Source organism: Triturus cristatus, chromosome 4_1 (genome assembly GCF_964204655.1).
Source record: "Triturus cristatus chromosome 4_1, aTriCri1.1, whole genome shotgun sequence".
Lineage (NCBI taxonomy): Eukaryota > Metazoa > Chordata > Amphibia > Caudata > Salamandridae > Triturus > Triturus cristatus.
In genome coordinates this window covers 319,504,207-319,528,322 of record NC_140585.1, presented here as the reverse complement: position 1 = coordinate 319,528,322, position 24,116 = coordinate 319,504,207, and the positions used below count along the sequence as shown (strand labels likewise).

The 24,116-nt window shown below is 46.8% G+C and overlaps 1 protein-coding gene and 1 non-coding gene across 3 annotated transcripts in view; one reads left to right on the top strand and one right to left on the bottom strand.

The window, feature by feature from the left end:
• CCDC77 (coiled-coil domain containing 77) overlaps positions 1-24,116 on the top strand; it is a 269,618-nt gene that overhangs the window by 235,899 nt on the left and 9,603 nt on the right. For both annotated transcript variants that reach the window (XM_085652269.1, XM_085652270.1), the window contains 2 exons: positions 532-657; positions 21,837-21,989. In XM_085652269.1, coding sequence (XP_085508395.1) covers positions 532-657; positions 21,837-21,989 — 279 coding nt within the window. The remainder of the gene's footprint in view (positions 1-531; positions 658-21,836; positions 21,990-24,116) is intronic.
• LOC146854869 (small nucleolar RNA U13) lies at positions 14,837-14,937 on the bottom strand. Its single transcript, XR_014959005.1, has one exon. It is a non-coding gene; the product is annotated as a small nucleolar RNA U13 (small nucleolar RNA).

Genomic DNA, 24,116 nt, shown 5'->3' with positions numbered 1-24,116 from the left:
CAATATATACCACCATCATCCACATGGAGCCCAATTGCCCTGGTGCTAATCCTCAAACAGGACATAAGGTGGTGGAGAGTGCTATCATCTGTTCACAGTGCAATGTTCCCTCTGTCCACAGTCTAGCCATAATCACCTTTTTCCCCTGTGTCCATCCTGTCCTCTAGAAACCGTCCATCTATCCATCCTCTATGCTACATACCCAACCTCCACATCTATGCTACATACCCAACCTCCATTCACCCTTAACCTTTGTAAATTGTGAACCACTCACTATTTCCTTTCTAATATTGAATTATTTCTATCAATGTTTTTTCAGTATTGAATGATTTCCAACAGTCTTGCCACAATGGGGGTTCTGACATCTTAAGACAAATTAAATTTTGAATATTATTCTATTCTTTGGCTATGTAGCCTTGGCCTACCAGAACCAATACCCTGAAGTCTCTTGTCTTCCATTGACATGCAAAAGTACACTGTGGCTGATCTTGGACAGCGCTAACTTCCACCTTTTTTTTCCGTATGTGCTAGTCTATGGAAGAACAGTTGGCACAGGCCCACCGGCTTTCTGACATGTACCGGGAGCAGTGTGTTTCCATGGAAAATGAGTTGGCTCGCATCCGTGAGGAGGGGGATGTTGGAAGGGAAATCTTCCAGGTAAGGAAATCACCCATGGTTACTTGAATTTGTATTAGGTGTGAGAAAAGCATGACGCTCTGTTTCTCTTGTAAGCATGTGAAAACTTGTTAACCCCTGGAGGTGAGCTATTGTCCATCTCCTCTTAAACTCTTTATTTTCCTTTGACACGTTTGTGACAAGCAACCGTAGCTAACATGGGTGATAACCAAGGATTTTATGATAATTTTTAAACAGTATAAACTAGTTTGTCTTAACCTGTGGTCTGCGGACTCCTGGGGGTGGCAAAGTGCCCAAAGCATCTAAGCCAGCAAAAAACGAAATCCAGCACCGCATCAAAAATACAGGAGGTAGAGGCAAACAGTCAGGGGAAACCACCCCATGGATGCAGGTGTCTAACAGTAATGGTATTTGAAACTGGAAGCTAAAAAATAATTTGATATTGTGCTTAGCAGGAGCAGCACAAATACAGCAAGGGAATCTAGTTTGGATGATTGGCCTCAACTGAAGCACCACTGCTATGTGTTGACAAAAAGAGCATGAATTAAGAGTAAAAAAAACAGCGATATACTAGTCTAGCACATTGCTTCATCTTTTAGAAATAATTTTTTTGAAAAGCTTCATCTTTCCAATGAAAATTTCAGTTTTGACCTTTTTTTTTGTTTGTGAATAAATTTTTTCCCATGATCTGTATTTGTTCAATGTGTACTTGTTTCTGTATTTTGTCTTCTGTTTTGAGATTCAAAACATAGAAACTGCTTAGATGGAGGTCCCCTACTTCCAATTAATGATTCAGTGGGTGCCCACAAAAGTCAAAAGGTTCAGAAACGGTATAAACTACAGGCTGTCGCTCGGGTAGCTTTGCAGCCCATTGTCTTTCCCCACTGCACTATTTTAGACAAAGGTCAGCCTTATGCAAATCAGTACTGACCTTCTTCCTCATGAGAACAGACCATCCCGAACTGCAAGGCGAGGCCCCCTTCAGCAACCACCCCTCTTCAGGAAACACGCAACCACAGACCAGTTTTTTTCCATGTTAGGCCTCTTCAGTGAATTATCGTTTGGTTTCTATGGCACAATAAACAAGAGAGCCAAGTTGGGCATACCCTTGGCAACTGATGGAATTATGGAATGCGGTGATAGAAAGAGGGGGCAATATAAAACCTCACTTACCTGGCTGCCGGCCACCGACTCTCCTCCGTCCTCTTCTGTTCCTCCAGGATCAGAAGCAGGAAGCAAACAGGCTTCCCTGAGCCAATCACGATGCTGCTGTCACCAGCATGACAGCAGCTTCGTGATTGGTCTGAGTACCGTGGTTCGGCGCTCAGACAGGGAGTGGGAGCCTGTGCACGTTCTCCACCCAGACTGTGCATTATGGTGGAGAACATGCTAAGTGCTCAGGACTCTTTGGCTGGCCCAAGACGGCTGGCGAAACAGTCATGCGCATTTAAGTGCCCCAACCACTCCTCACCCTGCTGGCTGTGACAACCGTCCAGCCTCGCCCCGCAAAACTGCCCCAGAAAAATAAAATGATAATAACATTGTGTTATCATTTTATTTTTCCTTTTTCCACTACTCAAAGAGCAGTGGGGTGGTGCTGCTCTGCCTTAGCGGAGGAGCCACCGCTGGCTGCTGAGCAGAATAGTGTCTGTTTTGCTTGACTGCTGTTGAGTTCCAAATCCCTAAACATGGGCTAGGATGACCAGGTTTATCCCCATAAATGGGTTGTGATATATTCTTAACTAAAAAGGTGCGTTTTCATCTCCTTCCTAAATTGGAGCAGTGTTGGGGCGGTCCTGGTGGTTACAGGCATGCTGCTCCAGATCCTGTGTGCATAGATGGAAAGGGCTGCTGCCTTGTTTTTCTTTTTTTGACTTTTTAGTCTTCAGTCTTCAATGGTGTCCTAGTTGCGGGTGTGGCAAGAACCACCACAGATGGTGAGTTCGTCTCCAATCTGCCTTCAGCTCCTTGGTTCAATATTGAACTGCGAGCTGCTTAATGCCACTGTAAGAAACTCAAAAGAGTATGGCATTTGAATTAATCAGTGGATCTGCAAACTGATTATAAGCTGGCTGGCAGTGTTATAAGAAACTGATTTAAAAAGCTGAGGCAGAATATTTTGCAAAGAAATGTGGTCAGCCTCTTATCCGACTAGGACCATTTTTTCATCACACGCTCTTTGTCCAACTCTTCTTATGCGTTACTCGGGTTACTCCTACTCAATCGCTCTGTCATGATTTGGCAGTCTATTTCGCGACTAAGATCAAAGATATTTTTGCAACTTTCACTTCCCAATCAAATATGTCCTATCTGGCACCAGATATTGGATCTGAGTCTTTATGTGCATGCTCTACACTGGTGCTGTTAGATGACTTTGGTCAGCTATTCATAGGTGGGTTTCTCAATATTGTCACCTCTATTACATCTGTGTCACCGCTGGACTCCCAACCCCCTAGGATACGGAAAATGCTATCTGATTATCTGGCTCAACCTCTTTCAGCCATATGCAATCAGTCTCTGGAGAGTGCAACTGTGCCTTCAGAGTGGAAAAAGTCTATAATGCTTCTGCTTTTGAAAAAGCCTGCTGCAGATTCGTTTGTGCTTAGTAACTATAGACTCTGGATTTTTAGAGAAGCATACCTTACTGGACGAGGCACAGTTTGGGTTCCGTCCCCTTCACGGAACAGAAGGGGCCTTGGTCACAGAACTGGCTGGTCTGCATATGGCGGCGGATGTGGTTATCAGGTAGACTTAATACTACTGAACCTGTCTGCCGAATTTGACACAGTCAATCATGCCATCTTGATTGCTAGACTGGCAGAGATGGGGGTTAAGGGAACAGCTCTGCAGTAGCTAGTTTCTTTTCTAGAAGGAAGTACTCAAGCAATCCATCTACCCGTTTTTTACTCCTGCTTCAGAGCAGTAGAGCAGCGAGTCCCTCATGGCTCTTCCTTAAGCTCCTCCCTCTTTAATGTGTAGCTAAGGCCACTGGCTAAATTAGTTAGATCGCATGGCATAAAGTTTGTGAACTATGCTGATGACACTCAATTAATTCTAATGCTGGATTGCACTTCTCTAACCCAGTGGCTGCTTTCCATAACTGTATGTGTGACATCTCTCAGTGGTTCAGCTCGAACTCTTAAATATAATGGGGATGAGGACATCAACTGCTTCTTTGTATCGCTTTAGTGTCTTTTGGCAGGGGACTTTTGGCTGCCTGAGCACAATTCAACTCTGATAACAATCACAACTGTCTGAAATTTGGGAATCTATGTGGATTATGATTAATCTCTTTCTAGTCATGTTGATAGACTCTTCTCTATTTGCTTTGGTCTAATGAGGACACTCCACAAAATGTTACTTTTGTTTCCACCTCGCTTCTTACCCCTTGTGATGAAGGCATTTATTCTGAGCTGATTGGACTACTGTAATGCCTTCTTTTTAGATGCACACAGTTATCTTGTTCAGTGCCTGCATCACATACAGGCAGGAGCTGCAAAACTCTCAAGGTTATATTGTCCAGTGCCTGCATCTCATACAGGCAGGAGCTGCAAAACTCTGTCTTTCTGTGCTACATCACTCTTCCACCTCAGGGGCTCTGGTTGCCTTTAATGTCTCCCTATAGCCAAGCAAATTCAGTTTAAATCACTGTGCTTAGTACACAGATCCTTTTATCATATTAGACTTTCCAGTTTGACAAAAATTACAACTCTACATTCTGGCTTGATATCTACGCTCCGTTAATGCCAACTTTCTGAAGTTTCCCAAATGTAAGAAAGCGCAGATTGGTTGCAAAGCGTTCTGTGTACAGACAGCCAGTCTTTGCAACAGCATACTGAGCTCGCTGTGCTCCATCAGCAACCACTATTCTTTCAGGAAACTTTGAAAAGTTGGCTTTGCAACCTTTAGGTATTTGTTCATGTCTGAACTGGTTTCTAACAGCTAAGCGCCAGGATGCATTTTTAGGTAACAGTTTGCTCTTTATAAAAATTAATAATAAGGTGAGTGGGATTGCTGGTCGTGATGTCACAGATAAAACCCTAAAAGTAGGACATCTGAATACATTTGGCCATTTATCAATTTTTATGGGAATTTTGGGGAGAGGTTTTGTCTGTGGATCAAAAGAGCCTTGCAGTGGAGTTAGAACTCTTCCCTTGCTGGGTGCCACTCTAAGACCCCTGACCAATCCGTTTTGATTTTTATCTTTACTTCTGGGACAAGTCAGTTGAAAGATCTTGATGAGGGATCTAAAAATATAAGATTGTCAACGTCAAGGGCCCCCAGTTTCAAGCAAACTGTGCATCTGATCCAATACCGAGTCTACCTCGATCTCAAGAACAGGTTGCCCCAGTGGCCTCTGCCTCCTCCTGAACCAGCGTCTAGTGCCAAAACAATTATCTTAAGGCAAACCAACGTCAAGCGGTATTAATGGAAAGTGAATCGGAGAAGCAATGTGGGCCATATATTGGGTGGCACTAGTGGTTTAAGATGTCTTTTTGAACAAGAGAGTCTTGACCACAAACTGTGCCTAAAGTTGAGGAACTCTAATGGCAAAAGATGATTCAATCAACCAGAAAGCCTGACCTAACATGAGTATTGTTGTAGAGAGGTTATGCAGCCACTATCCTCACTACATGAAGTCCACACAGCAGTCAATGAGGAGGTGCACTTCAAAGGCACTGGCCCAGCTCACACGCAAAGTAGTTCACACTAGCCTATGTGCCTCCAGACAGACTGGGACCAGGGCAAGGAGGTAGGAAATTCCAGACACCTCTGTATGGGAAAACTCCAGAAGTTTCTTGCACTTTAGCGTGAGTGCCAGCTATAAAAAGGGGACCCACAGACCTACTCTTTGGGCCTATGGATACTGCGGAAGAACGCCCTGGTGCTTGAGGCCTCCCCTGCTGGCTGAGAAGGAAGACTTGACATGCATCCTTCATCCCAGGCCGGAGTGACTCCAAGGGTCAGCTGGCTTACGACCTCTTATGAGCTAATGGGATACAACAAGATCTGGAAGCCTCTGCAACTGCCCAGCTGAACCTGTTGTACTCTACCTGCAACTAGACCTTCCTGAGCCCTGCTGGTCTCTGCTGAAGTGTGGTTTGATCCCCAAGAGGTGCCTCCCAGGTCCTGGAACCATTGTGTGGCATCACTTAAGCTCCTCCTTAAAGAATAGGAGAAATCCGGAAGTTTTGAGATCTTCGTGACCGCGAACTGGCCCGATCACAGCAAGATCTTGCCGACTGCCAACAGGAAGCTCTGGTGAACCCAACTATTCACGCTACAGCAACTGCAGCAATGACCTACAACACAAAATCTGCACTTTGAATTACAGCATTGCCAGCCGCTGTGACTGCCAACGCGAATCACCAGCAAGGGCCATCCGTGACGCCTGACAGGATCTTAATGCTACAGTGACTACCATCTGAGATGCTCTCCTTGCTCCTCACGGCCTCCTTCACTGTGAATGGGACACTTTGTGCTGGACTTTAGAAGGCAACTTTTTCAGTGGGACTAACCTGGTCCCTGTATAAGGCCATCGCGGTCAACCTAAACTTGTGACTTTCACCTGGTATCACATAACCCGATAACTGTGAGTAAAGCTTTGATTTCAGGTGCTATACTTACCTTAAAAGTTTAAAATTGCAGGGAGGGCGTGGCCAAGATGGCGGCTAGATAGGACGCGAGATCGTGTCCCTCCGGTGGCGCCACCTTAAATCCTTGTGATTGTGCCCATTCCCGGTTCCTTGGAGCACGGTGACAGGAGCGGGCGGCTTCAGTGACCCATGTCATACCTGCCAATTCAATATCTGATGCCTCGGCGGCTCCCTGCGGCTCGGAGGCTGGAGCGGCGTACCGGCGAGTGGAGAAAGAGGTCGGCGGCCAAGTTGCACGTTCTAAGCGGTGTGGCCTGGCGGCGAACGAGCAAGAAGCTGTCGTGGTGTTGCCGCCGGAGGCAGTGCACTGCGGAGGTGCCCGCAGGACCTGATGTGCTGAAGCAAAGTGAGCCGCTGCTCCGCAACTGGTGGGAGCCGATGACTGTTTGGGAACCGGGGCGCAGGGCGACGCGGGATTCGCCATTTTGAGAGACCTGCCATCTCGTTTTGTGTCCCGAGCTGACAACGGACTTTATCAGGACGCATGCTCACCTAAGAGAGGGGAGCGACCTCCTCCAGTAGACTACAGCGGTGGGGGCCTCCTGGTGCTGCTCATTGATCTGGGCCTTTCTTCCGACCGGGCGGAGCGCTGAAGGAGGACGAGAGCTCTGTTGCGCCCGAGGAGCGGGAGGTGTGTGGGGCTTCCTGGACCCCGTAGCTCTTTGATGCCAGAGAAGTGAGGAGTGGCGGTGGGGATAGCATTGGCTCCTGATGAGATAGACCCTTGGAGATACTGACGGAGGTAGCGGCCGTCTAGCAGTATGCACAACCTAGAGCCCCACTTCGTGCCTGGTGGGCCCTAGAAGAGGGGTGGGCCTGCCGGGATCTGTGAGGGGTAAAGTCGATTCTGCGCTGCTCCTTTTTGGAGAGGTGACTGGAGAGGCCCTGTGGAGGTACGGGGCTGGCGCCCGGAGCACCCATCGTCGCGCTGCCTGCGATGGTGGGAGGCCCAGTAGTGTGACACGAAGAAGTTGGACAGTTACCCAGGGGCTTGCCCGGCCTAGCTTGACTTGAGTCTGCAGCCGGCATAGGGGTCCCTGGGGGTTGTGTGGCGCAGACTGGCCGGAATTGCTCTGCCCCCCTGCAATAAACCCCACTGGCGGACGTCGGCAGGCTGGGAGGGAGGCGGTGCCATGCAATAGGTGGTAGGCGCTGATCATTTTCTTACAGCCTGCTGTCCGGTGAGCTTGGGGTCCCCGTCCCTGTCTCGGAGAGTGAAGAGTACAGTCGCTTCGTATTACTACAATGGCCGCAGCACGCACCAAAAAGACAAATCGTTGAAAGACATGCTTCTGAAGCAATCTGGGTCCGCTACTCCCGCCGGCGAGAGAACCGATGGGGCCTTGGAAGGAGGGGACGGCCCGGCCACTAAGGCCTTTATGATGGAACTCTTTGCTGCCATAAAAGATGACATACAGGAATTTAAGGGCCAGCTCTCCGCCGATCTCCGGGAGGTACAGAGGGACATAGATGAGGTAGGAGAATGTGTGGCCACGTTAGAAGAGCACAACCTTAGTCGAGAGGAGGACCTTCACCAGTTGCAACAAGACATGCTCCGTCTCCGAGAGCAGCATTTGGATCTGCAGGCACATGCTGAGGATCTCGAGAACCGCTCTCTGCGGAATAATATACGGATCCGAGGTGTGCCATGGTGAGAGGAAGGGGATGATCTAAGGACCTACGTCGGGGCTCTGTTCCAGCAGATACTGGGCGAAGATGACACTACTGACATACAGATGGACCGTATCCACAGAGTGGGCCTCCCTCGAGGAAACAAAGCACCACCGCCAGATATCCTTGTGTGCGTCCACAACTTCCAATTGAAAGAAAAGATAGTTTGAAGGATGCGGGAGACTCACCCCATCCAGTTCCGGGGTCAGACGCCTGCCATTTTCAAGACTTGGCGGCTTCCACTTTGCTCAAAAGGCGAAAATTCAGGGCGGTCACTGTGAGCAAGGTATCCCCTACTCCTGGGGTCATCCCTTCCGCATCATATTTAAGTTGCAAGGGAAACTACACCAGATTTGTTCTCTCACTGAGGCCTTTGGGGTACTTGGCCTCGATAGCACGGCGACAGCGGAGTCGGGAGAGCAGCCTAGGGACCGTGCTTCTCGTCGATCAACAAAATGGCAGCGAGTTGGCAGGCCGGCCTCCACCCTAAAGCCCGACCAGGCAATGATGACCAAGGAACGGGAGGCGGTGTTCTCCTCCCTATCGCAGCCGTCGGAACGCCCGGTTACCCCATGATCTGCACAACTGGACTGCTCCGGAATGGGTGAAATGATCGGGGGGCACGGGTAGTTGTCCCTGCTGTTTTCTGATAATCTCTCGGCTTGCAGGTGGCCTATGCCCTTTGCACCACTTGTTGCTGCTTGAGTCATGACCTCCTTGGTTTTCCGTTCCCCGACGAACTTTGGTCGTGTTGTGCTTTTGGTAATTGTTCTGAGACTTGTTTTCTCTTTGCTGACATCTTGGGTTGTTCCCTTTTTTTTTTCTTCTTTTTTTGGGGTTTCCACACCAGTCAGTCTTTCCGGCCTGCTTCCACGCAAGGGGACCTTTGGGTCACTGTAGGCCCAGACAGGGGGATACTGGCGAGACAGTTCGCTACACCTCTATACCCATTCGATGGGGAAGGCCCTTAAAATAGTCAGCCCTAATGTCCGGGGCCTAAACAACCCCGTGAAAAGATCAGTAGTCCTATCCTTGCTAGAAAATTCAGGGGGGATCTTTGTCTTCTCCAGGAGACACACCTTCTCTCTAAGGACACCCACCGTATGCGCTCTAGGCGCTTCTCGCAGCAATTCTGATCGGTAGGTCCGTCCAAGAAAAATGGGGTTGCGATCTTGGTTGGTGCTCACTTTCCGTGCAAAGTCATTGCAACTGTGGCAGAAATCAAGGGGCGCCTGTTGGCGCTCAGGGTGCAGTGGGGGGGTTTACACTTCACATTGGCCTCACTCTATGCTCCAAACACACAACAAGAAGCCTTAATTATCACCCCTCTCACAGAGGTTCTTGCTACGCCAGATGCAGCGATTCTGGGGGGGCGGGCTTAACTTAGTAATGGACACAGAGCTGAACAGATCTGGCCAAAGATCACATCAAACGAGGGCGTTTTCTCCACAGGGTCGGGAATGGCTGACTGGCAGTGGCTTGCAGGATGTTTGGCGCTCCCAACACCCTGGGTTAAGGGACTACACTTACTACTCGGCTGCCCACAAAACCACGCACGACTTGACCACTTTCTGGCTTCCACCCCCTTGGCGCGTCGGCTACACACTGTCACGATCGATCCTTGGTCCCTGTTGAATCACGCTCTCATAGCGGTACACGTCCCTCCACAGACCTCACACATGATCCCACCGGGATGGCGTATGCGGGAGAGTCTCCTGCATTCTGCTGAAACAATACAACGCATTACACGAAAATTGGAGGACTATCTACAGCATAATGATGTGGGCTCGGCGTCGCTCTCTGCGGTGTGGGAGGCCCTCAAACTGGTTGCTAGGGGCGAATTAACAGCCATATCTGCAGTCGAAAACAAACTGCGGAAAGAGAAGCGCAGTGAATTAGAGAAAGGGGTAGAGGAACTCGCGTCTATTCACAAAAGAACTGGTGCGCCAAGGGTATGGAGGGAGTTGGAGAACCGTAGACGCCTGCTGAAGCGTCTTGATCTCGATAGAGCGGAGTATGCCCTTCTTCGTCTTCGCCATAAATTCTACCTTAGTAGTGATAAGTGCGGTAGGCTCCTGCCCCACAGACTTCGGGCTAAAAGGCAGACGGCTCTGATTCAGTCGATCAGCGATCACAATGGGGAGGAAGAGAGCGCAAATGTACACATAGTGGAAGCCTTCCGCTCGTTCTATCGCACCCTTTGCACTGGACACTACCCACCGGCACGGGGTCCTCTTTTTTATATTTGACCACCTGTGCGATCTCCCCCCTCCCCAAATCTTCAGCGGAACTACTTGATTCTGCCATTCGAATAGAAGAAGATATTATGACGATATCCAGATTGAAAATTGGCAAATCACCGGCTCCGATGGCTTCTCGGCCTCCTTTTACAAAACCTTTTGTAGAGAGCTTGCTACCTTTTTAACCAAATTTTTTAATTCCTTTTTGGAAATGGGGGCAGCAACGCCTTCCATGTCGGAAGCTGCTATCTGTCATTCTCAAACCTGATAAGGATCCGCAGGACTGTGGCTCCCACAGGCTCATATCCCTCCTCAACATAGATGCGACGATTTTTGCCGGTATTTTAGTGGCGCGCCTAAATCCCCTGATGGCCGACTTGATAGTCTCTGACCAGGCAGCCTTTATTCCCACACGACAAGAGAGAGACAATACAAAACGTCTCTTCCACCTAATGGATAGCGTACACAGATAGGGTCGGCAGGCATTTTTCCTTTCTGTTGATGCCGAAAAGGCATTTGACAGGGTTGGCTGAGCCTATTTATTTGATAACCTGTGCTGCTTCGGGTTTGGGGAGAACTACCTCAAGTGGATTAAATGCATTTATTCCGCGCCCGAGGCCTTTGTGAGTAAATGGCAAAAGATCGGCCGCTTTTCCGATATCCCGGGGGACCCGCCAAGGATGCCCCTTATCCCCCCTCTTATTTGCGCTTGAAATGGAGCCTTTGGCCCACCGTATATGAGCGAATGCACGTATAGAAGGTCTGAAATTTGGGGCTGACGTGCACAAGATCAGTCTATATGCAGATGATGTGATTCTATCCCTCACCAATCCTCATCCGACCCTGCCGGCTCTCCTCGAAGAACTGCTCGCCTTTGGAGAGGTGTCTAGGTTTGAAGTTAACCTGAGCAAACCCAAGATACTGAACTTATCAATTCCCCCCAGCTATAGTGGATGGTTTACGGCACCAGTTCCCGTTCCAATGATCCCAGCAAGACATTTCGTACCTGGGCATCCGCCTTGCGTCGACCATTACGCGGACGATCGCTTTAAACTATGCGACTCTCTTGGAACACATGACCAAAGCGCTGGATGCTTGGTCGCGACTAGCGTGTTTTGGGAGGATTACGGCGATGAAAATGACAGTTCTTCCGCGCATTCTTTATATATTTCAAGTGATCCCCATGACACCTCCGCCGCGAGCGATTGCGCAATTACAGACCGTTATCAATAAGTTTGTATGGGGGGGGGAAAGAAGCCGTGCCTCTCGGTAACTCAAATGGTCCGCCCAAATAGTGCGGGTGGGGTGGGTCTCCCTTTGAATAGTGCCTATTACCAGGCGTCCTGCCTACGCTACATAGTGGAATGGAATAGACCTCTGTCCGGCAAGCACTGGAACTTTATGGACCAGACAGTAGCGAGAATTAATATATGGAGAGCGCTCTGGTTGCCCCGCAAGTACGGGCCCTGGGGATTATATTCCTCCCCTGTCACTTCCTCAACACTGAAGGTCTGGGATATGTTGGTGATTAGGAAGGGCTGGACCTCCTTTCTTTCACCTATGACTCCCATTGTGGATAACCCAGACTCCAACCCCCTCCCCCCCCCCCCAGGTCAGGCCTCAGTGGTGTTCCAGTGCTGGCGGGAGGAGGGATGCAAGAGGGTGGGGTCTCTCTTTGACACAGAAGGATTGGCCCCGTTTGCGCAGCTCAGAAAAGACTATGATCTCATAGCGACTGACGAATTTGCCTACCGCCAATTATATCACTGGATCAAGACGTCCTCCAACTGCAATAAAATGTCTCGCCCCCCTTACCACATTTGAAAAATGGCTGCTGCGCAAAGATGACGGTCGCCGACTTATCTCTGAATTGTACACTTTGATTACCGCACGTCCCACTGAGCAGTGCTCGAAGGCGCAAATCCACTGGGAGAGTGCGCTGGGTAGACCATTAACGCCCAAGGAATGGGAGCCTATACTTTACAGAGCGCACCACACTGCACACAACACTGCTGGGGCAGAATCTGCCTTTAAAGTCCTCTCATACTGGTATTATACCCCTATGCGAATACACAGTTGGGACAAGAGCAAATCTGAACTCTGTTGGAGGGATGTGGGATGTCCGGCACCCTATCACACTTGTTATGGCATTGCCTCAAACTCAGCACTACTGGACTGAGGTCCTTAATAATATTGACGAAGCATTCAGCATCACCTTACCCCGATCTCCAGAATACATTCTCTTTGGTCTCCCTCACTCTCGGGTTTTCCCATTACGTTCCATGCGAGGTATGCAAATAGCGCTAGCCCTGTTAGTGGCACGACAAGCTATTTTAGCCCTATGGGGCTCGAAGACCATTCCTGAAGTAGTGAATTGGCTACATTGCTTGTGGTATGTTTTAGCTATGGAGCGTATGTCCCTAGTTGTTGACGGGAAGGGGGATGTCTACTTAGAATTATGGGCACCATTTCTGCAGTTGTTGTCTAAAGACACGAGAGAAGTCACTTGCCCTAAATACCTGCAAATCCTTAAATTACTGCCACAGGACGCGCAGGCTGCTGTCCCGCCGCATACCAAGTAGGAGCGGTGCCCCATTAACAGGGTTGTTCAGGGGTCTTCGATTCTATTGGTGGGGAATGACTGATGCGGAAGAGGGTGGGGGACTTTTAGGGGGGTTAGGGAGGGGACAGCTTTTTCTTTGTGTTCTTTTATTTGTTTCTTTAATATGTTTTTCTCTCTTGAAAAGCAAGAAGTCTGTACTGGATGCGAAAGGCCATTCAGGCCATAATGCTGCCGGCCTCCGGGTTGTGGCATGACAAGCTGTGTATCGCTATATGAGATGCGCTCTGCCGGCCATTGGTTGTAGGCAGGAGGCTGTGTTATTGTTTACTGACTTCCTACCAATAAACAGATTGGTTCCTAAAAGTTTAAAATAGCACAGATTGGATTTTTGTCTTTTTGGTGTCCATAAAATGTATTCAATTTTACTCTTGTTCTAAATTGGTGTGGGATTTTTCTTGTGTTGTGTCTAACTATATTTTTGTTTGTGTACTGCATAAATACACATTGCCTTTTAAGTTAAGTCTGACTTCTTTTGTGCCAAGCTACCAGATAGTTAAGCCCAGCTTAATTTAGTAACTTTTTGTGGTTCATCCTGACAAGGATTGTGACTGTTGCTTGAGAAGGGTTCATGCCCCCCTAAACCAACAAACCAGTTTCTCACAAAATTCATGACTGGAGAAAAGTGAGAGACAGGTATAAGGGACTGAGCGAGTTTTACACATAAAGGGTCTGTGTATCTGTTCATGGAGCCTGGGCCTATCAAACCCTTGTGAAACTTCTACACTCCTCCAGGTATTGGCTTTCCAGATCTATAGGTAGAGACAGCTATTTATGTATTTACTTTGAGTCCCATCACCCAACTCATAATTTTCTTCCATTGTATGTCTTTTACAAACTAATGGATCCGGTTATACTTTCATGGAATAAAACTATCTGGTCTTTTCAGGATGATCAGATGTTTTTCTCAGATAGGGCAACAATCCCTCACCAATCCCTTGTCAATGTTTTTTCGACATACTTTGTGTGCATCAGCTGTACGCGCATAGGTTTTGAACCTTAGTCCAAATACACATCTTCAGGGTGCATAGACTTTTATTTCTAAATCTTCATGGGTGGGTCTATTTTGAAACAAAGCGTTTTTGAGATTTCTCTGGAAACTGCAGTTGCATGGTAAAACCTAGGGTTGTGTTCAGTTTGTAACAATCGTCAATTTCGAGCTCCTATAGCAGATCCTTTTAAAAGCGTAGTTTCTATAGTATTCATATACAAGAAACTTATATTGACAGTATTTGCTCACAAACTGTCAAGATATAATCATTCCACGCTGAAATAGATACCAAATCCGCAGGTATCATCCTTAGTGTAGAAAAAGTCAGTGAGTTTCAGTAAGATAACTCACTTCTTCCTGTTTACCATAGCACACCCAGTAACCGCATTCCAACAGTGGATAGATTTAGTTTGCTCGTTAGTTTCTATCAGTGGAATAATGTTGTTTGTCATTAAAGTATTTTAATTTTTTCCTCATTTTTTTGGTGAAGCCCTGTCCCTTATACATATTTCTCAGCGTCCATACACCACTTCATATTAGCATACCATTCTGTCAGGCTTCAAGTCCCAGAATTGCATCCCACAGCATCGAGGCCAAAGAGAACAAGCATTTTCAATGCAATAGGTCTCACATTTGCGAGATCATTGGCACTGTAAATGACCATGCCTTTTATTTATGTTTTAAAAACCAAAACATAAATAAAAGGCATTGTTATTTACAATGCCAATAGCTGAAACTCGTGTAAATGCGAGACCTGTTGCATTGCAAATGCTTGTTACAATCAGTCCTCAGGATATTGCACTGCTGCAATAAGGGTATTAATCACATCAATGACTAAACCAGTATTCTAACCTGCGGTTTGTAGTGTTTGGACATAAGCATAGAGCGTTATGGACCCACATACAAAAACTATCGTATTTCGCACTGATCAGTTCAGTTTGAAAGCCATCCACAGATTGAGACACGTTACACCACATACATTCTATAATGCATTTTAAGCACTAATGAATCCCCAGTTCAAGCTCAGAAGGGTAATGTGCCCAGTCGTAACAAGAACGGGACGGCACAGGTCACGCATTCGCATGAAAACCCACTCATCAGTTGCAAAAAAACAGAAAGGTTGGAATATATAAGTTACGGAAGAACACCAGTGAATTCGATTCTCCTATGAATGTGAGGGAGAGATTGTCTTGCCACTCGTGTCTGTCCACATCTGCGAGGGTCACACTCGGGGCTGATCACAAGTTATATACGATATTCTTTAAGAAAAGAGAGTCCACTACAGCAAAAGTTGTACTGTTAACACAAATGCATTAATATGCTAATTTATATGCAGCAGTGTAGCCAATCCGTATCCCGCTTTGTTGTTTCTTCCCTTAAAATGACTGCCCACAATAGGTTCTGTGTAGTTACAACATAAAGAACGGACTACATTGTATCCTCAGCAGACACCATAACAAGGATGAATAATGCACTATGTGGGTATCGTGTAATTGGCACTTTACAACTGTATTTTCTAGTTCGTGGCTCCATTATACGCATGCTAACGTGTGTGAACCGAGTGCGGTTCTGGGCGCTCCAGTATGCATTTAGTCTCGGTTTCTTTTGTGCTTTGGCAGGGGGTGGGTGAAGGGGAGTATTTCACTTTGCTTAAAAGACACGTCTGCAGAGGTTTAAGGAATGTGTGCAGGCGGCTGTTGAGCTCCACGCCTCCAGCTAACACTGTCTGGTGCAGCAGACCACCATGACTTTGGGAGGAGATATCCCAGATGTGCGCAGGCAGGCAGAGGAGGAAACAAAGGGCCTGGTGTACACGTGGGTACGAACAAAAAAGTGAGGCACATACCTGTCCGCGCACACGCATAGCAAAAAATAAAAGGCGTTGCCCAATTCAAATGAAACCAATAACATAGAAGATGAAGTCGGCTACTTATAGTGCAACCGATGGACTCCCTTTCCCCAAAATAGAATATTTGTTTTCTAAACAAGTAACCAGTCCATAAATTATTTAGTTACGGAGTGATTCTATGTATTTCCAGGGTCAATACGTTCGGAAACTGCCTGCTTGCCTATGTGTCTCTCTCATCATATGACGGTTAAAGTTAACCGAGTACCATCTTCGAGGAAACCCATTTGCTCTTATAATTTAAAAATGCGGGTTACAGTCATGGCTTTGATGTCACAATGCCAGGAACTAGGTCCCCTCCTTGTACAAACGAGTGGTGCGCGTGCGCGCACCCCAGAGCGAGCCATGTGGTTTCAATTATCGCGCCCGTGTTTGGGCACGATAATTGAAACCACATGGCGGTGGTGCGGGTAACCGACATCAATAGGCCATGGGCGGAGCAATGCGCCCGCCTTTGGCCAATTGCGTGCTGTCTTTGTTAAAAAGACGCATGCAAAGGCCAATAGCATGGCCCAAAAGGAAAAGCACGAGCGTGTGTGATTCCAAGGTCAGTTTCCAAACCCCCTACAAGAGGTCTCTCGCTGCGCGAGCAGTGCTGCGCACTGAAACGCTAGGCGCAAGACCTAAAAAGCACTTTGACCTCATACTCTTTAAAGCAGATGCCTGTTGCCCCCACTCTGTTTAATGACTAGTTTACAATCTTTCAGCTCTCAGGCATTCAGTCTCCACTCCTGGAGGTTTACCCCTCTGCGTGGTACTTGGACTATTTTTTAGCCTCTTTTCCTTATCTTTTGGTAAAAGAAGTCGGCAATATTGTCTCAAAGGTTGTTGGAAGCTGGAATATTACTTCTCCTTCAGGGGATCTACATTGATAATCATAAGCACAGAATAGTCCCCTTCACGTGCAGGAGTCCGGAACACTTCTCCGCACTAAATCTTTGCCTTATTGTAGCCAAACCAGTTGCTGTAATGTAAAGCTGAAAAGCAACTCTGCTTCTTTAAGAGCTCCAAGCCCTCCAGTATCCCATCAAACGCTGTAGGCGGCAAGTCCCTCCATTTGTTTTTAACAAAGCCAGTAAGAGATGGGACTAAATACAGAACATTAACCAAGTTTACCCTTTCCCTGGGAGAAGTATGGGTTGCTTATGATTTTAATGAAGATTCCCCTGACGGACAAGAATTACAGTTAAGAAACTGTTCCTTCTTCTGGAGCTCTCAATCGATAATCATGAGCACTGAACAGAATAGCAAGCCCTGCCCCTCAAACTACAGCGAAAGGGAAAAGAGGGTAACTCGGGTAGTCTACATAAAGAGATTTCTCAAAGAGGACTGACCTATTTGTGCATCTGTTCTGGAATTTGAATCAACACAGTAGTGTCTTGTGAAGACATGAACGGATCATCAAGTTGCTGTATTGTAGATCTTGAAAATGGTAGGCTGATAAGTTCTTATCAGAAAAAACACTTTTCTCCTTAATTGAAATTCTTTAAGACTTACGATATCTTTTGAAATCTGACTTGCTTTAGGACCTTGTAATTAGAATACTACCCTCAATCAATCATTTATAGAGTGCGGCACATCACCCGTGAGGGTCTCTAGGCGCTAGAGCTGCTGTTTGGAGGTTGATTATTGAAACAGCCAGGTCTTTAGATCTCATCTGAATTGCTGGAGCAAAAGTGTGCTACTGAGGTGCAGGGGAGGTTATTCTAGCATCCACTGGTGGTTCGACGGATACGTGGGGTATCTGCGATGGAGAGGGAGGCTGATCAGAGGTATCTGGACCGTAGGTGGGAGCTTAGGCGTTTGTTGATGTATGCTGGTCCTTCTTTGTAGGCCTGTGTCAGCAGCTTGAACTGCCATCTCTTCTGAATTGTGAGCCAGTGCAGTTTCTTGAGATGGGGTATGATGTGGGTTCTTCTGGGGAGGTTGATTATAAGTCTTGCAGCGGAGTTCTGTATTGTTTTGAGTCTCAAGGCGTGCTGTGGTACTTGCGTAGAGAGTGTTTCCTTAGTCCAGTCTGCTGGTGCCTGTGACAGTTCTTCTGTTGTTTATTAGGAGCCACCTGAAGATCTTGTGGAGCATGCAAAGGTTGTGAAAAAAGGCAGATGAAATGGCACCGACTTGTTTCTTCATAGATAGCTTTTTGTCCAGAATGCTGCCGGTGTGGTCTGTTGGGTTGGGGTTGGGTGGGGGGGGGGTACGATGAGCTCTGCGAGCCACCATGAGTCTTTCCAAGGCGAGGTGTTGTTCCCAAAGATGAGGACTTCCGTTTTGTCAAGTTGAGTTTGAGACAGTTATTCTTCATTCAGTCCACAATGTTCATCATGCATCTGTGGAAATTGGTGTTGGTACAGGAACTGTGGATCGAAAGAGGATCAGCTGTGTGTCGTCCGCGTAGGAGATGACGTTGAGTCAGTGATCTGATGGTGTCAGCTATTGGGGTCTTGTAGGTGCTGAAGAGGGTCGGGCTGAGGGATGAGCCTTGGGGGACTCTGCAGATTATGCTCTTGGGCTCTGAGGTGAACTGTGGGAGACTGATCCTTTGGATTCTGCCGGTGAGGTACAAGGCGATCCATTGGAGAGCGTTTCCTTGAATTCCAATGTGGTGGAGTCTGTTGATCTCCTGATTGGATGTGGTGTCAAACACGGTGGACAGGTCCAAGAGAATGAGGGTTGCTGTACCCACGTGATTAAGGAGGGCTTTGATGTCATTGTTTGCTGCGATTAGGACCGTCTCAGTGCTGTGGTTGGCTCGGAATTGAGATTGAGAGGGGTCCAGGAGGTTGTGGTCTTCTAGGTTGTTGGGTAAGGTGCTGGTTGATTGCTTTCTCAAGGATTTGTGCTGGGTAAGTGAGCAGTGAGATGGGCCAGTAGTTCTTCAGTTCGGCAGGGTCAGCAGATGGTGTTTTCAGGAGGGGCCTCACTTCGGCGTGTTTTTAGTCCTCAGGGAAGGAGGCCGCGGTGATGGAGGTGTTTAGGACCTTCCTGAGCTTATTGCCTATTGTCTTGCTTCCGATATTGCAGACGTTGAGGAAATATGAATTTTTATGATCAATTGTGTCCCCTATCTAGACCCCAACGGCTCCATGTACATGCTACAAGTACATGTATGTTCCCTCCACTTCAAGCTATGAAGACGCAAATACAATTGTGTCCAACGTTAATATGTCCTCTTTCAGATCTGCCATGAATGGGTCAGATATTCCGTTCCTAAGTATGCCTTGCCACCGTCTTTATATGATATACTTTTCACGTTTTTCACGTTTTCCAGCTCTGGCAAGGTAGGCCCTGAATTCTGCCATCGAGCTTTTCCTGCTTCTGCCTCTGAATGCTCCAGCCTGGACCTGTATCTGTATCCATGAACTTCGTCTTACTCCCTGCGCGGCTAACGGTGCCTAGCCCGGCCTGTTGCCTGCCAAAACTGTATTCAGCCTTCAAGTTATCTGCTCCGCTCCTCGAGAAATGCATTCCTGTCTAGTAGCTTAGGTAAACATCCCTCCAGCTGCAGAGCAAAGGGCCCGGCCTTACTGTCTCCGTGCAAGTAATTCATGACTTTCGTTACCATGGTAGGCCCATGCCCCCTCGCATCTCATGTAGACACTTAGACGCTTGTACACGCACTAGCAGTCAGTATAGAATAGGCTCTGTCCGAAAGACCTTTCCTTCCAGATAATATAGTTCCTTAAACACAAGATATTAGATACGATTTGGGATTAGGTTGTCCTGACATCTCAGACTTCTGTCTCCTCATGTAGGGCTAAATGTCAAGTCCCCTTCACCCTCTAGTTACACGTCAATCACACGTCATGCGGCTGTGCGCGCATCTCTACCATGTATTTCTGCTGACTTTGCAGGATTCTCTTATGGATCCACCCACTTGTGTCATCATCATAATGACGTTTCTAGTACACGCCTTTATGCACGCCTATTGTAACGCCTTTTTCATTACGTATGTGTATTCTTATCTCTCTTCTCAGCTGTAACGCCTTCTGCATATGTCTTTACTGTAATGCATTTACTATAAATATGATAACCTGTCAATAATGTATTGCTGATCCCTTCCTGAACCTTCGTGGTGACGGAACCCGATTGCCTGGTTCGAACCATAATTCCTTTGTAAGGAATAAATTCCCTTTTATAACCTCAAATACCACGGATTCTGCCTCTTATTTTTACTGAGTTATTCTTATTGAATTTTACCGCATAAATTAAGTCTAGGTAATTTAAATTTACCACAACGTGATGAGGGCATGAGTCTCTGGGTGCCTCAAAGTGCACGGAGTTAATGATGGAGATGGTGTCTTGCGTGGTGAGAAGTTCACAGTGGGTTAGGAGGTGTTCGGCATTTGTGTTTGTTGATGCTAGCTGGTTGATGCTGTCTGCAGTGGAGGGATGATGCTTGAAGTTCTCGTAGATGATCGAGATCTTGTCGTGGAAGAATTCAGCGAGGTTGTTGCACAGTTCTTGGGAGGGAGTGAAGTTGTTCTCAATGGCTGCAGGATTGGTGGACTCTTTTACAATGGCGAAGACTTCTTTGCTGTGGTTTGCGCTGAATTTGATGCGGTTTGCTAGGGCATTCTTCTTGTTTCTTTCAGGAGGCAGTGGTACTGGTTGAGGGCGGTCCTGTATTTAGTGATGTCTTCTGATTTTTTTTTTGCTGATGCACCACTTCCTTTTAAGTTTACAGCAGTTGCATTTGGTGGATTGTAGTTCCGTGGTTAACCAGCTTGGTCTTTTGCCATGTTCTTTAGCGTTGTCTTGGTGGGTGCAATGGCGTTGGCGAATTTCGTGATCCATTGGGCAAAGTTCTTTGCTGCTTGTTCGGGAACGTGTGATGAGCCTGGGAGGTGGGAGCAGAGTGTCATCCATGCTCTCTTTCTAGCTTGTGCATTTCTATTTTTCAGCTGGCAACTTCGACAATGAACTAACCTTTCTATTTTGTTATTTTAACATATTTCAATATATTGCAACATAATTTGTTGTTCTAAAGTCCAGGCAATCCATTCTGTCAAGAATGCTATTTTTGCCTTAAAATGCTGTTGTAGTAGATTAAAGTACAATGACTTCCATTTATTTTAATGGGTCCCATGGTTGGATTTTTTGGGGGGCGGGGTGGTGTCGGGCAGGATGGTTTGCCACAGTGATTGAAAAGTGGATCGATTGCTGGTCTTGATCATGTGACTAGAGTAAGTAGACTGAGTCATATGTTTTTCCTTCATTGGAAAATATTCATCTAAAATGCAACCTTCTTAGCAGGTATTGCAGTCCATCAATTGGTGCATCTGTAGGTCACACATGTTACTAATAAAAGTTTGGTTGGGGGGGTTACGTACATCACCAATCCACAGATTACAACCACCAAGTATCCGCTTATGGAAAAGCTTTTATTACTTCCATAGTTTCTATATACTAGCAGTGGGTGGTTCAGTATTGCTTGACAATCGCTTTGGGAAATAAGATCTCTGTTTTCTAGGTATTGTTATAAGAAGTTCCTTTAAGATCCGATCCTTCTCTATAATCTAAAGGCTGCCAACACTCCTCTGAATGCCTTTTTTTCCTCACTGGACTGGGTTGTAGAACATTGGGACACTGGTGTTTTCCAGCTCTGTAATGATGTACTGCATTGATGGATCTGCTTTCTTTTTGCTTCTCAATCTGCTACCCTGGTGTCATTATTCTCGTCTGTTACTAGGCCAGTATTCCTTTTTACCTAGTCTGTTGATTGAACCTTTATCCTCCACTCTACATGCTTACAGTCTTGAGCATCTTCTCATCAGGCAGATGGTTCAATCCATTATTTTAGTACCCACACTCTAGACTAGTGGTTTGTCTTTACATTCTGGGTAAAATGGGCTTCAAAACTGAAAATGTGACCCTGTCATTATGCAGTCCATGGTTCTTTTTTGCTCACACCACAACAACCTTGCTGGGTTGTTTATCCACTGAACTTGCTCTGTAAATCTACAATTGCAAGAAACTCTAATTTAGCAGATGTAGTGTGACAAATTAATTTTGTGAGAGCCATTTGGTGGATCTGCTTTTATAAAAATCAAATAAAAACATGGTTGCAACAACTTGCTGTTTTTCTTTAACATTCTCTCTATCCCTTCCTCAGGAGCGTTCAGATAAGGTCGCAAAGCGACTGCAGCTCATGACCCAACGCTATGAGGCCCTTGAGAAACGCCGGGCCATGGAGGTGGAAGGCTTTAAAACTGACATCAAGCACCTAAGGCAGAAGCTGAAGGAGGTGGAGAAACAGCTATTCAAGGTATTGTATCTTATCACATGTGGACATGGAAATGTGGAATGCAAAATTGTCAGGATACCTGCTAATATTCGACAGGAAAGACTTACTCAGGGGGTCTTGCATTACCAGTCTTAACATAATTGTGCAGTCTGGTGTCCGTTCTCTGTATGTCTCTAGCACGCTGTCAAATGTCGAGTGTCTTGTGGAGATGCCCCTCTTCTCTGACACTAAATTACTTAGTTTCTCTGTGTGGGTTGCAGGTATGCAAACTGTCCCCTTTAACATTTAAAGCTGGCCATGATGAAATATGGTTGGTGAGGTGCACAGTCTTGTTGGGTGTAGAGCAAGTGCAAGGGATATGTTGCTCTTAAACAGCCTGAGTCATGTTGGCCTCTGTTATAAATGTATCCTGTGACCGAGATTCAGTCTAGCAGACCGCTACATGGAGGTAGATTAGGGAACCACCCTGACCATCCCTCGCCTATCATTTATTGGAAAGGTCACTGAAAAAAGCAGTCTATGTCCAACTCTAAGAACGCATTAATGATATCCCATTTCTAACATAACCCATCTCATGCACAGCTACCAGACTGGCTTCAGGTCACGCTGTAGCACAGAGATGGCTACCTTACAAGTAATAGATGATGTCCTCCTGGCTGCAGATGGTGATGACCCCTGCCTCATGATATTGTTGGACCTCTCAGCTGTGTTCGGCCCAGTCAACTATCTCACCCTCCTACACACCCCTGAGTCGAAATGGTACTCACTGGCAATGTCCTTCACAGTTTCTCTTTTTACCATCCCAACTGTTTCCAGAGCCCCTATCATCAGCGGAGTCCCCCAGAATTCCTTACTGTCCCCTGACATCTTCAGCATCTACATGGAGCCACTTTGTGCACTAATAGAAGGTAACAGCATCAAGATTCTCTAATATGCTGATGATACACAGCTCTGCTTGAAAGTCTAGTGTGTGTTCAACATTTAGCGCCTCAAAGACTGCATCCAGACCTGAAGCTTAACCCAACCACAACCGAATTCCTGTTTTTACCAAGAACAACAAAACCAGAAACTTATACACCTGGCTCAATGACATGCACATTGATGGCTTTGGACACCTTCTTTCACTGAATGGCAATTCACCTGGATTTACCCTTAACACCAACCTCTCCCTAATGGAATGCTTTGCCAAAACAACACATGGCCTTGTACCGGTTCTCTCTTCTAAAGAAAGTAAAAAAAATTCTTCCAGAAAGCCAAGTCAGAACTCGTCCTCCAGCCCTCGTTCTCTTTTATCTGGATGATGGCAACACTCAACTCCATGGCCTGCCAAACTCTATGATGGCAACTTTTAAGAGCATCCTACACGCCACAGCACGTCTAATCCAGGGCCTGAATAAATATGATCACATCATCCTCATGGAACTCCATTGGCTCGCTTTGCCGGCTCGCACCATCCTCAAAGGCAGCTAAATTATTTACGAAGTCCTCACAACCAGCACCCCGGCTTCTCTTGCAGGCAAGCTCACCCTCTCTGGTGGTTCTCGGCACACACACAGCCAGGACACAGTCACACTGCTTCTTAAGAAGTGAGAACAAGGTAGCAGGCCTTTTTCATCTATGCCCCCAGAATCTGAAACAACTTCCCAGTATCCATCGCGAATTTAGGAAAGGGATGAAGACACACCTTTATAGAACACTACATGACAATGCATTAACAGGCAACAAAGCAGCTAACTCTCGTTCTACTCATGGACTTTATACTTTTGTTTGGCCCTGTGCAGCAATCTGCTGCCCTTGGCTAGTTTGCTCAATGACATACAGGCATTGATCATCCCATAGCAGCTATAGGTCTTACTGTGTGTAATAGCCACTGGCCATCCACCTCAGCCCTATCATATGCTGTCAGGAGCAAATATTGAGGGTAGCACCATGGGCTCCACAAATCTCCAGAGATCAGTGCCTCCGTGTTAGCTCCTAAGCTCGGCACTCTCACCTTTAGCCTGGTCTGTCACCTGAAGAGAGCCACCAGGAATCTCACTGTTTGCTGACAGTGGGCCAGGTGACGCTCTCCAACAGTGTGACACCGCCATCTAGAGAAATGGTGTTGGCTCTCACTGAGAAACACATAGACAGACATTATGAAGCTCA